Source organism: Terrapene carolina, unplaced genomic scaffold, assembly GCF_002925995.2.
Source record: "Terrapene carolina triunguis isolate 2854851 unplaced genomic scaffold, T_m_triunguis-2.0 Scaffold558, whole genome shotgun sequence".
In the NCBI taxonomy this organism is placed as follows: domain Eukaryota; kingdom Metazoa; phylum Chordata; order Testudines; family Emydidae; genus Terrapene; species Terrapene triunguis.
The window spans coordinates 8,030,144-8,044,385 of record NW_020664909.1 but is presented as its reverse complement, the minus strand read 5'-3'; the positions used below and the strand labels follow the sequence as shown (position 1 = coordinate 8,044,385).

The following is a 14,242-nucleotide window of genomic DNA, read 5'->3' as shown; positions in this document are numbered from 1 at the left end:
AGGAGCCTGCGAGGTGGGAGGGTCCCAGAACTCGGGCTGCAGCCTGAGCCTGAACGTCTACACTGCAATTAAACAGCCCCTTCACCCAAGCCCCTTAGCTAGAGTCACCTGGCACGGGCCAGCTATGGGTTTTTAACTGCTGTGTAGACATACCCATTGGTGCCAACTGGCAAAGGGTTCACTGTTCTTTAAAAGCAACTCCTGTCTTAGACCTGACAAACTCACTATACCTAATACCCATTTTCATGGTATTTACCCATAATAAAGAGTAGCATTATGAGGTCTCCCTTGAAAACTTGTAATTTAGTGATATTCATAATTATTGAGAGCTGTGTATGGGTAATATTTAAGAAATACTGTAACTATAATGAAAACTATACCCTTATAGCAGGGGTGGGCAAACTACGCGTTTTAAGCCAGCCCGCAAGCTCCTGCTGGGGAGTGGGATCTGGAGCTTGCACCGCTCCGGCGCTCCAGCCAGGTCTGGGGTTGGGGGCGCACCACGCGGCTCCCAGAAGCCGCGGCATGGCCCCGCTCCAGCTCCTATGTGCTCCAATGGCCCCCTCCAGAGCGCCAATGGGAGCTGCAGGGGTGGTGCCTGTGGATGGGGCAGCATGCAGAGCCGCCTGGCCATGCCTCCGCGTAGGAGCCGGAGAAGGGACATGCCACTGCTTCTGGGAGATGCCACCTGGAGCCTGCACCCCTGAGCCTGTCCCCACGCCCCAATTTTGTGAGCATTCATGCCCCTCCATACAATTTCTATTCCCTGATGTGGCCCTCAGGCCAAAAAGTTTGCCCACTCCTGACTTATAGCCTTGGAGCGAAAGTGAGTCACCAGAGAATCATATGTTCAGTAATGGCCTGTTCAAGCAGGAGGGAGCTATCAACCCTCCCTGGCTAGCTGAATATCTAATGTATTGCACAATTGCAACAACTCAGAAAAAACAATGGAAACCATCAAAGATACACTATAAACATGGCTCTATCAAATTCATGGTCCATTTTCATAAATGTCATGGTCACAGCATTTTTAAAATCTTGAATTTCACAGTTTCACATAACTAAATCTTTAATTTCACAATGCTTTAACAAAACATGAATACATATTTAAATATAGCAAACTATAAACACGTAAAGCCCATGACGACACCCAAAAAGTGACAACAACCCCATACCATGCCACCCTTACTTCCATGCTGCTGCTGGCAGCAGTGCTGCCTTCAGAGTTAGGCAGCGGGAGAATGGTGGCTGCTGGCCAGGCACCCAGCTCTGCAGGCAGCACCGCTGCCAGCAGCAGCACAGGAATAAGGGTGGCAATACCATACCATGACACTCTTTTTTTCTGCTCTGCTGCTGGCGACGGCGCTGCTTTCAGAGTTGGGTGCCTGGCCAGCAGCTGCCGCTCTCCAGCTGCCCAGCTCTGAAGGCAGTGAAGAAGTAACAGTGGCAATATCACAACCCCCCCGTACAATAGCCTTGCAATCCCCTTTTGGGTTGGGACCCCCAGTTTGAGAAATGCTGCTATAGGATAAAAGTACACAAAAGACCAGAGATCACAGTCTGTGACATGTTTTTCGTGGCTGTGAATTTGGTGGGGTCCTAACTATAAACATCAAAACCACTTGGGAGTTAAAAGGAACAATATGACAGCGAGGGAATCGCCCTGGCTAAGATTAAAGACAAAAGACTGATTCACTATATCACAGTCCAGAGAAGACACTCGGCACCCATTCACTGAGAAGGTACATCAGTGTGTAGGGGTAGTTTATGAAAGATGAGGTCCTGGTTCCTTGGGGCAGCAAATGCTGCAAAAGACTGAACTTTGGGGTGAGAATTGACTCTATTAGATAAAGAAGGTAACTATTAATAAAGTATAGGCCTTAGTTCATGTTTTATTATTTTGTTTTGTATGCAACCATTTGTTTCCATCACTTTCACTTGTTTCTATTTGGGTCTCTATTCTTTGTTAAAGAAATTTCTTTTTGTTTTACTATAACTGAACTCAAGTGCTGTGTGTGATTCAGGAGTGGTGGGCTAAGATAAAACTGGCAAACCGAGGTACACTCTTCCTTTGGGAATGGAGGATCTGGGATTTCTCCAGGGGCTGGATACCACAGGGGGACACTTTGAAGGGACTCTGGGGCTGAGGTGCATCTATTGTCAACCAGCAGGACTAGTCCCAGAGAAGAGTGCTTGAGTGACTGACAGGCTGGTTGTGTTAGGGATCTGACACCCGGTGGCACAGGCAAGCCTCCCTCATGCAGAAGGAGGGTGTCAACAAGGTGACTGACAGCCACGGGCGCCCCGAGAAGGGTCACATCACTATATAGACATGTATATGCTCCCAAGGGGAGTCTCACTTTGTTCACAAAATAAAATTCTTAGTGGCATTGCGTTCTGACTATTTCAGTGGAAGGAAGACGCTTTGCTTTTAGTGACTTGCTATCAGTAGAGCTATAACATCTGTAGGGAATTTGTCAGGATATATTCCACCCCCCAAAAGTCAGCCTTAGACCTCCAACTAGACAGCAGGTGGGGAACACACCCCTTGATGGTCAGACAGTAAAGGAGGCTAATGGAAGAACCGTGAGACAGGGTTGAAGAATGTCAACCTTTCTAGTGTTTCTAACATATTGCCAGTTTCCCAAAATTGAAAGCACTTGCAAGTTGTGGCTGGATTTCATAAAACAAAGAGGGCTGCTTGACATTCTGAGAACAAAAAAACAAGGATGGAATGAAGCAGACATATTGTTTGCTCTTCCCTCTGTACTTTCCCCTGTTTCTTTAGAGCCTGTTTCCCACACTCTTTTGTCTTAGGACAGAAGCACAGTTGTGGATGAAAGCTGGCACAATTTAATTACTAATGGTAAAGTTAAGGTTGTCATTCAGACACTAGTGGTGGGGAATGATAGGTGCCTGCCAGACATGGGGAAAAGAACATGACACAAAAGGGAAAGTCATTTCCTTTTCTTTTCCCAATACTTCTCGTGGTGGAACAAGGGCATGCTGTTTCTCTTGCATACCATAACAGATGACATACATTAGGACATATCGTAGGAGGGGCTCACTCATCTGAATCAGGAGCTTTCTATCAAATGTTGCAAGCATAAAACAACTACAAAGCTAAAGCAATTCTGTATTAGACTAAACAATACTGCTGCTTTAAGTACAGCCCCACACTGGCAGACATCAACTTTAAAAAAAAAAAAAAAAACAAGTTTTTTCCAGTTTGTCAGCATTTTAATACTCAGTACACCTTAAGAACTTCATATCTTCCAAATGCTGCTCAATTTTCAACTAATTTAGTCTAAAATATCCTTAAAGTATTATCCCCATTTCACACACGGAGAAACAGAAAGACGTTGCAACTTGTTGACAGACACACAGCAAGGCAATGGAGAACTGGGATTCCTAAACTCAAACTCTGAGCATGCTTCCTCATTGATTAAAAAAGAATCTCTCTTTCTAGAAAACAACACCTTCAATATCACTACCAGAACAGAAAAAGTAACAGTCTTCCCAGCTAACCATAATATCCCCAGCAGCACAAAATGCTTTAAATAAGAAAACTTCAAAATATTGGACAATCTTAACACATACTGGTTGATGACAAGAGGATACAAAAGAACAGGTATCTTTCTAGCAGTACAACCCACTGTTCAATTTACTTTCTTCATAGCTGTCTCGGAATGAACTTGAGGTTTCCAATTATCCATTATCGCCTATAATGATCCTTTTCCCCTATTAGTATCCTCATTGTTGCCAGACCCTATTCACAGCCTTTATGGACTTCAGCATATTTGTTACTTTTAGGTGGTAACCAGTAGCCTTGACTTCAATTAAATTACCCAACTGCTTAAAATTATACATATACTTAAATATCTTGCTAAATTGAGGCCTTAGTAGGGAAGATGTACAAAATTATGGAGTTACTAATCTGTCTGATTCTTTAGGCTTTGCACATTTTCACTGCAGCACAAAAACAATAACCTGAATTTTAGATCCAGAGGAGATTGGACTCTCACCGTTAGAACTACCGATGTGTATTATTTTGTTTCTTGGAGTCCCTTTTAAAAGATTGGCAGACTGGCATCTTTTCCTTGGCTCAGTTTCCGCAATCCTTACAGTACAGATTTGGCTCTGACGAGCCAAGTTTCAAATATCCTGGCATGTGTGAGATGTTCTGTTTTTTGCCCCAAAAATACTTTCACAAAAAACAATGTAAGGCGCGTTATCCTCTGCCAACCACTCCCTGACTTCTGTATGGAATTTGCTCTTGAGGAAACAGGCAGGAAACACTATGGATGATAAGAGTCATCATTCCAGAGTATACATTTCAGCAAGACATGAGAGGGGTCCTACAGAGGAAGGATAACTCTTCACTGCTAAAATTTAGGTTTAAGTCTCTGGGCCACTTATTTCCAGGCAGCAAAGCCTTTCTGCCACAACTTCTATTAATCTGTGCCAAAGTTCACAAGCACTGTCCTTTTGTCATGTCAACCTATTCATTATTTCATTTTCTTTTTCACTAATTTTCATCTCTGTTTTTTTCAAATTGCGTTAACTTGGTTATGCGTAAACCAAGTCGATGATGGTATTCAGCTACGTATGACAAAATTTATTTGCACATCTGGATAATTCAACATGGATAAATATAGTTTTATACAACTTTCATAAAGACAAATATCACTCGTGGACTGAGATAGAGTATGGCAAAAGTTCATCTCAAAGTGTAATTCTGAGGAAGCTGTCATTGAAAATAGCGCAATGGAACAGAGGTGCTAATTCAGCCTTCACAATTGTGTCACTACCACAGGGATCGACAACCTTTGGCATGCGGCTCGCCAGGGTAAGCACCCTGGCAGGCTGGGCCAGTTTGTTTACCTGCCACGTCCGCAGGTTGGGCCGATCGCGGCTCCCACTGGCCGCAGTTCACCGCTCCAGGCCAATGGGGGCTGCGGGAAGCAGCAGCCAGCACATCCCTCAGCCCGCGCCGCTTACCCTGGCGAGCTGGGTGCCAAAGGTTGCCAATCCCTGCACTACCACATAAGTAGAATGCAGACATGGTCCTTCCAGTAAACAGCAAGTTAGGGAAGCGGGACGGGGTGGAGGGGAGGCAGGAGCAGGGAATGTTTATTTTTTGTACTTGTACAGTTTGGTTCTATCCAAAGAAGGCAGGTTAAAATCATTTTGTCAAAATCTGTACTAAAGTTCTTTCCCAGGAAGCATGAAGCTACAACCAAGTATCAAATTGCATTAGCATTGAATTATTTCTGGTACTGCCTCTGCCAAACTAGAGCATACAATCAATAGTTTGCTACTGAAGTTCGAGCAATTCTATAACTGAAGTGTTTAAATGCTAGATTAGGCTTCAGCTGGTTAGGCTTCACAGTGTTTTGTTGTTTCCCCCCCTGTGAATGATAATAAATATGCACAAAATAGCACTGTCTTTTCAATCACATGAACACTTAGGGTAAAAATGCTTCTCGTTATTACAAGAATGGGAAGATTGCAAACTGTGGTCAAACTGCTTGCTTAATCTACAACCTCTGTGATAGCTTGGAGGCAAAAACGATTTCCAAATATGCAAAAAAGTCACACCTTGCTATGTAAGCTAACATGGTCTAAAATTCCACTGAACACTCAAAGAACCATGTAGAAATTCTGCTCTGTAGCCTGTTTACCAGAGGCTACCTAATAGCACTACAAAACAATCAGCCAAAACCCCTGTAACTTCCATCTTCGGAGAATCTTGGCTTTGTTGGCCCATTTACTTTCACCAAATTCCTACCCATGTTTCAGCAATGGTGCAGCAACAGTGCAATGCACTACTACCAGAAAAGGTTTTCATAGCATGGCATTAAACACACCAGAGCCCTGTCTAGACTAGTGATTTGCACTGGTGTTAGCAGAAGTGCAACCGCACCACTGTTGCAATCTGGGTACATATTTTTCTAATGGCAGGTTTCAGAGTGGCTATCTTAAAACAGAAAAACTTCAAAAACAGACTCCAACGAGAGACTGCTGAGCTGGAATTGATATGCAAACTAGACACAATCAACTCAGGGCTAAACAGGGATTGGGAATGGCTGAGCCATTACAAACATTGAATCTATCTCCCCTTGTAAGTATTCTCACACTTGCTTCTTATCAAAGTGTCTGTACTTGGCTAACTTGATTATCACTTCAAAAGTTTTTTTCTCTTACTTAATTGGCCTCTCAGAGTTGGTAAGACAACTCCCACCTGTTCATGCTCTCTGTATGTGTGTATATATATCTCCTCGATATGTTTCACTCAATATGCATCCGAAGAAGTGGGTTGTAGCCCACGAAAGCTTATGCTCTAATAAATTTGTTAGTCTCTAAGGTGCCACAAGTACTCCTGTTATTTTTCTAATGTAGACCAAGACCTAAAAGTGGATTGGTGTATACCAGATTGCAGCAATGGTGCAGTTGCACCTCTGCTAACACCAGTGCAAATCACATCCTCTCTCTCTCTTAAAAAAACCTTTCTGTGAAAATACCATTACACCAGTCATGAAGAATGGGGGAAATTAGATTTATTTCAGAGTGTTGCATTTTTTGTAAGTTAAAATGCAAGGCACTGATGTCTACAATAATGTTAATGACAAGGGAATGGGTTCTTTTTCTTTTTTCTTTTTTTCTTTTTTTTTCTTTTAGGAGGGGTGAGCAAAGAGCTTTATTTTAAAAATATGACCAATTCAATACTATTTTCTTCCCCCACCCCCACACAAAAAAATGCGAGGGCATATTTGCAAGACTAAGAGAACTGGCTGTTTAACCAATCATGAGAGATTATATTATGCAAGAGTTGTGCCCCATTGCCAGGGCCGGCTCTAGGCACCAGTGTCCCAAGCATGTGTTTAAGGCGGCACTTTTCAAGGGGTGGCACTCTGGCCTTTTTTTTTTATTATTTTTTCTTTTGCTTGGGGCGGCAAAAAACCTGGAGCCGGCCCTGCCCATTGCCATTCAATCCTGTCTTGTATTACAGCAGATTGGAGCCTTCTTGTGCCAGACAATGTACAAAAACGCTGTAGGAAACAGTCCTGATTTACAGGTGAGAAACAGGAGAAGAGAGAGATTAAATCCACACACAGCAACTCCACAGCCAAGCCAAGAATCAATCTCTGATTCCCCAGTACAAGTCCAGGGCCCAAATCACAATGCCATCCTTTCCTCTCTTCTCCCCTGCTCATCTAATTTCAGTCCTGGGTTTCTCCCAGGCCAAGACAGTTCCAGGTCTCTTTCTTTGTCATGGGTGGGTAATGGACATTTTACATTCTGGAGCACTAGCACTACTTGTGCCTCACAAGAAGAGGACTATTGTTGTGGGGGATACCCAAGTAGTCAGAGAGTATCTATGATGGCCAAATTTCTAACACATATGCTCTGGGAGGCGCAAAAAAAAAAAAAAAAAAAAGCCATGGAACCTTTAATGATTACAAGGGGTCAACAGATGGCACCAGCAAGCACCAAACTGAGCCCTGACACTATTTGGAGGAGTGGGAGGGGGCATAAGTTTAATACTGCCTCAGAGGAAATATGCTAAATCATCATCACTTTAGGTAGCATTTGGGAGGAGAGTGGGGGCAGAGAAAGGGAAGGGTGTTTCCCATCCTACTATAGGATAGGCAAGAACTTGCTTAGCTCATGAGATATTCAGAGCGTGTAATCTTACATAAACAGAACTATTAAACAAAATACTGAAAATTATTTCTTTCAACTAGCTAAAGAATTATATTTATTTGCATTACATGCCCAATCTTTTTTTGTTAACTTTTCCTTCCTCCTTCATCATATTATAGCTATGACTTTATGACATTTTACTTCACAATTTGCGTGATGCGATTTTTTTTTCTTTTTTTAAAAACCTTTCTATTTTCTTTAAGCCTCCCAGGCCACTACGGGAGGAGATTTGTATTCTCTCACTTACATTTTTTGTTTTTAATATAAAAAACTTCAGACTTTGGCAATACCATGAGTATGAGTACTGAAAGCATTCTGAAAAGATTTTTTTTTTAAATCCATTTATAAAGGTACACTCAAGACAAAACTAATTAAAATATTTTAACCTATATTACTAACACCATCTTACATTGTAAAAAACAAGTATTTTAAATAAATTTACTTTTCAAATAAGAAAAGTCTCTTTAGGCAGCTTGTTTACTTTCTGCTTTGCACTCAGCTGAAAAATTAAACTAGATTTGCCATTTTCGCTTGCTGATTAGCATACACAAGTACAATGCTGCTACGTTTTGATTCACAGTTCTGTCAAGGAATATTTAAAAGTGCTTCAAAAATGTAAAAACATAGAGAAAATCAGGATTAATTTCTATTTGTCATAAAGTTTGAGATTAAAAGAGAACAAGTATGAGAGAGAGAGAGAGAAAGAGAAAACATCTCTCGGACATTGAATTTCTATCTACTTATCCAAATATTTAAGGGGCTCACACCATACAGTCTGAGGATCTCAGCTCCCTGATAGCATCCCTTTAAAGTGAAGCTGTTTGCACAGCCATAACTTATCACCAATTCACCTGAAGCCTGGCAAGTGACCAGCTTTAGACTAGTCTTTGGCTAATGAGAAAAATAAAACCTATTAAACTGATTTCATGCTCAGGTTAAAAATGTGACTAAAGAATCTGCAAGTTGAACATTACTGAAAGTTGCAGCAGCACTGATATATAAAGTGAGTGCAGGCCTGAGGAAGGCAACAGGAGTACTCTCTGTGCAGCTTTAGTGAGCATGCAGTTGAAATGTGGAGTTCAGGCTCAATACATGAGAGACAGCAATGTTGTGGAAAGAGTTCAGAGAAAATCAACAAAAGTTATTAGGAGCTATAGGCTTGACTTAGAAGGAAAGTTTACAAGAACTAAAAATGTGTCGTTTGTCTAAGCCACACAAGGGGATGGTGAAAGGTTCAGGGAATAAATGCAATGAAACCTGTTTCAGGCGATCATCCAAGGAACACAATCTAAAACCAAAGGAACAGAACACCAAACAAGTGACTAAAGGATGGAGAAGAATTATTTAGAGTAGTTCCAGGGAGACAGTTTAAACCATGAGTTCTGGGATGAAATTAAGAAAAGAACAGTTATTGGCTGAATATCCAGAAAAACCTCCTGACAGTTAGATATAATAGGCTGTGAAATGGTCTTGCAAGAAAAGACATGCAGACTTGAAAACACACTAGACAATAGGTTAGAGGAAGCAATTCTTCTCTGGCTTAATGGGGACTAATAGGTCTTTTCCATTTTGGGTATCTAAGATTTGTATTCTAGTTATGTCAGTATTTCACAGAAGTAACTATTAAAAAACAACTGAAAGTTATGACTGAAAGTTAATTAATTTGCACACGTGTAGAAAATTCTTTGTAGATTGTTAACTTTTTAAATTTTGGCAATTTCCAAATTGAATGAACCTGCATACTTGTATTAAAAGTATACATTATTAATTTATTTGGACAGGTGTTTTATTTATCATTCTGCAACAGTATATGTTGTGTATTTTGTAAGTGAAGTCTCAGTAAAGTCAAACTACAGCAATCTGCTCTTATATTTCTTTGCTGAGAAGGAAAAATATCCTTGGATTTTTTGAGAGAATTTGTGAGGGTCTAATGTGAATACATTTTAAAACAAATAACTAATGATGGAAGGCTGTGGAAAAGTCAAATTAATACCACCTTTTTTAAAAATAGAGAACATAACCACAATAGGACATTCTAGTCCAAGATACATGTTGTGATACATGGTGTGTCATGACGGCACACCCAGCATTCACTCTGCTTTACTTGGCATCTAACGCACCCAAAGTACCCCGAATACCTTTTCAACAAATTAGGTCTTTCTACTTTATCACTTCATGTTGCTAATCAAAGGTATCTCACAAAACAAGTGCTTTCTAAAGGTGAAGTTCTTGAGATAATTATTTTCTACCATATATAAATCAAGTAACCCGCCAATAGCCAGTGCATGTTATAGAGCTCCTCCTTTATGTTAATAATTTGAATATATTTTGAAGATCAAGGACTAAATAGCACAAAATTAGTGAAGATAACTTTATTTACCTTTGTCTTTTCACCAATAACATTTCTCTCCAGCTCAGCTATTTTCCTGTTCAGATGGTCCAATATTTCCTTCTCTTTCAGAAGTTCAGTTGTTTCAGATTTCTGTTCCCCATCCAAAAGAGCACATTCCATATCCAGCTAGGGAACACAAAACATTTCTCAAAAGCAGTCCAGCTTACAAAGAACTCTTCGTACACTTTTTGTTGTTGTTACATTTTAAAAAGCAGTGTTGATGCCACCAAGCTTCTACATGTTTACAAAGAGATCAAAAATATGTAAAAAGGAAAACCTCACCATAAAATATTGTAACATAAACCAACAAACCAACTTTTAAATATTATTTTTCAGCACTTATTTTTTAAATTCTCCTCTTCTTTGCTTCCTTCTGTCTGATACTGTACCTACTACTCGTGCCAGCCTCTGCACTAACCACTTTTGGAACAGCTGCTTCTTTCCTGTTGTTACTAATTAGAGACAGGACAACTTAAGGCCCATACAGCTTGGTTTGCAAGTGTGAGATTCCAGAAACCAACAGTGCTTCATAGTCTTGCCAGCACAAGGGTGAGGAGATTTAAAAAGAAATTATCTCACATCCTTACCCTTTAAATGGCTACATGAGATACAATACTCCCAAGTAAGACAAGATACTCAGATGAATCCATCAACCATTCAATAATCAGGACTATTCTAATTACATTTAGGGGCATAGTAGTTAGAACTAGAAAAGGCCAAATAGATCCTGTTATCTACCCTCCTGCAAGGGAAGAAAATAGTCCCCGTAGTACGGAAATATCAGTTAATATGATACTGCACTTAATTTTGGACAAAAGGCAGAGGATTTGAAAGCTATGTGGATGCATGAGACTCCTGTGTATTTTTTATACACACACACACACACACACACACATTCATTATATATATAATGTATATATATAAAAAAACCTAGATACGTGCATATATACAATTTTAGCTATTTAATGAGCATGACATTTAAAATCAACATGTGAAAAGAAACAGGAGACCTCATTTCTTGATACCTCTCTTGAAGATTCATCCATCTGGTCATTTAACTCTTTGATCTTCTGTTCAAGTTCCTCTAAGTTGTTTAGTATTGTTATGTGTTCTTCCTCCAGCCGACCAAGCTCCTGCCCTCTTTGCTCATCACTTGTGCATTCTGGTGTCTGCAATTAGTCATTAGGCAGTGTTTATTAATAAAATTCCAAAGCAGTACATTTTCTCCTTCCTCTCACTCTGTGTTCAACTACTTTACACAATTGTTGCATTGCAAGAGTTCTGCTTTTATGCCTGCTAATTGACATTTCACTAGGAAGCATTGGTTACTGAACTTCATACTATATGAAGTCTTTTCTCATTAACTCTTCTTGTTAGCTATATTCTTCAGACACTTCATACATTGTGTTATTTTGGTTGTAATAAGCCAGCGTTCTCAAGTAAAACAGATACAGAAAGATAAATTTCTCCTTTTAGAGTATACTTCAGTTCTATATACACCTCTACCTTGATATAACGCTGTCCTCGGGAGCCAAAAAATCTTACCGCGTTATAGGTGAAACCGCGTTATATCGAACTTGCTTTGCCCCCCCCCCGCGGAGCACTGCTTTACTGTGTTATATCAGAATTCGTGTTATATCGGGTCACGTTATATCAGGGTAGAGGTGTATAACAAAAACCGGGATGTTACAGCATTTCATAAGCAAGTGTCAAAATGAGTGGCTTTTGTAAGATGGGTGCACAATTAGCATGGCAAACCATCTTTAAAATCCCTCTCTCCTGCCTCAATTATTTATTGGACAATTATGACAGATATAAAAAGCAGCATTAAAGATATTTTTGGAGTTTATTTTACCCAGAAAGCCTTGTTCTGAAACAGCAGCTAGTTTTCAAAGTGCTCCTGCAAATTATCCTGTTTTCTAAAGGCTGAAGCAATAGGGTCAAATTACTTTTTAAGATCACTCATTCATTGTCTCCAGACAGAATTAGAATCAGATTCTGGCTCTCAGTCCCTTGCTTTAACTGCTAGACCATATGGCCCTCTTCAAAACCCAGTGAAGCTCAACTACCTAATTACTATTCTGAGGGCAGACATTTTAACAAGATATCATGTGCAAATCTGACCTTGATATTTGAGAACAATGAACTGCATTTCATTAACACTCAGGTGCCTGTTACAGCTCTTCTCTTCCTTTAGCAGAACACACTTTACCATGAATGAATGGTATTCCTTACTTACTAGTGCTAGTAATCCTATCAGGAAAGCCTCTTTTTGTCTGGTATCCTGTTTGGCTAATGCTGACATAACATCTTCAATTTCAACTTCCCAATAGAGATTAAAAATAGGATCTTTCATTTATGGAAAGTAAGTCATGAGCATGGAAGGGTTTCAAGAGCATAATAACTTGCACATGAAGTGTTTTAATGTAAATTTCAGATAAAGAAAGGAGAGAATCAATATATGAAGATGTAGTTACAGGGAACTGGTTTCTACTTAAAATACCCTTATTTCTAAAGATTCGGCAGAAAGAGTTCTAGAGGAGCATCCCTCTTTTTTTCCTTTAAAGTAAATGATATCCCCTTTTACCTATACATGAACAAAAACAAGTCAAACAGAAGATACCCTGTAAACTTATATTTAAATGCAATGAAGCTAATGTAGTCCTTACTACAAAGGGGTAAGGAGAGAAACAGAAAATATATGAAAGCTACCATCAAATACGGGAGCCACCATCAAGCAGACAATGTAAAAAATCCCCTACTATGAGGTGATGATTAAGATGACTAAACTGAAGAGCTGTACCTTGACATCTCCTTTATTTTGAGAGTCCTTAAAGAGTTAGCATGGAAATGGATTAGCTGCTGAAATAACAAAATGATGATCTAGTTATATTGTAACTGATTGGATATTCCTGTTGCAACCTGATGTAATCTATCTCAGCGTGTCTCCAACTGGGGTCTGCAGACCCATGGGGGTCTGTAAGGGTACTCCAGAGGGTCCGCAAGTCATGTCCGAGCCCACCGGCCCCGCTGATCAACTCCTCCCCCTCCTTCTCAGTGCCTCCTGCACACTGCACAACAGCTGTTCGGCGGCATGCAGGAGGCACTGAGAGGGAGGGGGAGGAGTGGGGAGGGGGACGCTTGGGAGAGGGGGTGAAAAGAGGTGGGGGAGAGGAGGGGCAGGGGTGCAGCGGGGGTGGGAAGAGGTGGGGCGGGGGTGGTGAAGGGTTGTAGCCACGGGTGGGAGTGGGTGGGCCGTGGCCAACCCACTTAGCATCCAGGCCCACCTCCCCAGCCCCAGTTCTGCTCTGGCCCCAGCACTTGCCCCGCTCCGCCCACCTGCCCGGCGTTCCTGCCGGGGAGCGGAGTTGGGGAGTGGAGGATTGTCTTGCTCCACCCGCCCGGTGCTCCTGCCAGGCAGCAGGGTCGGGACGCGGGGGCTTGCCCTGCTCTGCCTATCCAGCGCTCCAGCCGTGGAGCGGGGTCAGGGTGTGGGGGATTGCCCCGTTCCACCTGCCTGCCCACCTGGTGCTCCTGCTAGGGCCAGGCGGGTGGAGCGGGATAAGCCCCCACACCTTGGCTGGAGTGCCAGGCAGGTGGGAAGAGTGGGGCAAGCCTCTGCGTCCCGACCCCATGCCCCGGCTGGAGCGCCAGGTGGGCAAGCGGAGCAGGGCAAGCCTCTGTGTCCCAACCGTCCTAAAAAATATGAAGCCAACAGAAACATTTCCATTACAGTGGACATTTTAGGGAGGAAGGAATGAGAGACGATTCCAGTTCTTTCCTCTTCTTCTGGCCACAGGCCTGATTGCTTGAACTATGACAACAAAGTTGGTTGGGAATTTTTCCACTAAACATTTTTTGATCAGAAAATTCTCATTAATCAAAACCAAAATGTTTCATGGAAATATTTCGATTTCAACGAACTTTTGTTGACAGTCAGGTATCTGACAGAACCAGGGCTCTCAGGGCTTCCAGGCTGCCTGTTCCATGGCAGAAATTCCTACAACTCTAAAGTCCGGAGGGGAGTCCCCTGGCGTCTGGAGTTGAAGAAGGATGGAGCTTGTGATTTCATTTAAAAATAAAACAAACAGAAAAACTTTGATTTTTCTGAACAAAAAATTTTAATTTCCCTTCTGCGGGAAA

The 14,242-nt window shown here is 41.4% G+C and overlaps 1 protein-coding gene across 6 annotated transcripts in view; it reads right to left on the bottom strand.

Annotated features, from left to right (window-relative positions):
- Positions 1-14,242, bottom strand: part of PHLDB2 (pleckstrin homology like domain family B member 2) — a 102,603-nt gene that overhangs the window by 46,241 nt on the left and 42,120 nt on the right. For all 6 annotated transcript variants that reach the window (XM_024200348.2, XM_026658972.1, XM_024200349.2 and 3 more), the window contains exons 5-6: positions 11,125-11,268; positions 10,088-10,225 (exon numbers count right to left, since the gene is read on the bottom strand). In XM_024200348.2, coding sequence (XP_024056116.2) covers positions 10,088-10,225; positions 11,125-11,268 — 282 coding nt within the window. The remainder of the gene's footprint in view (positions 1-10,087; positions 10,226-11,124; positions 11,269-14,242) is intronic.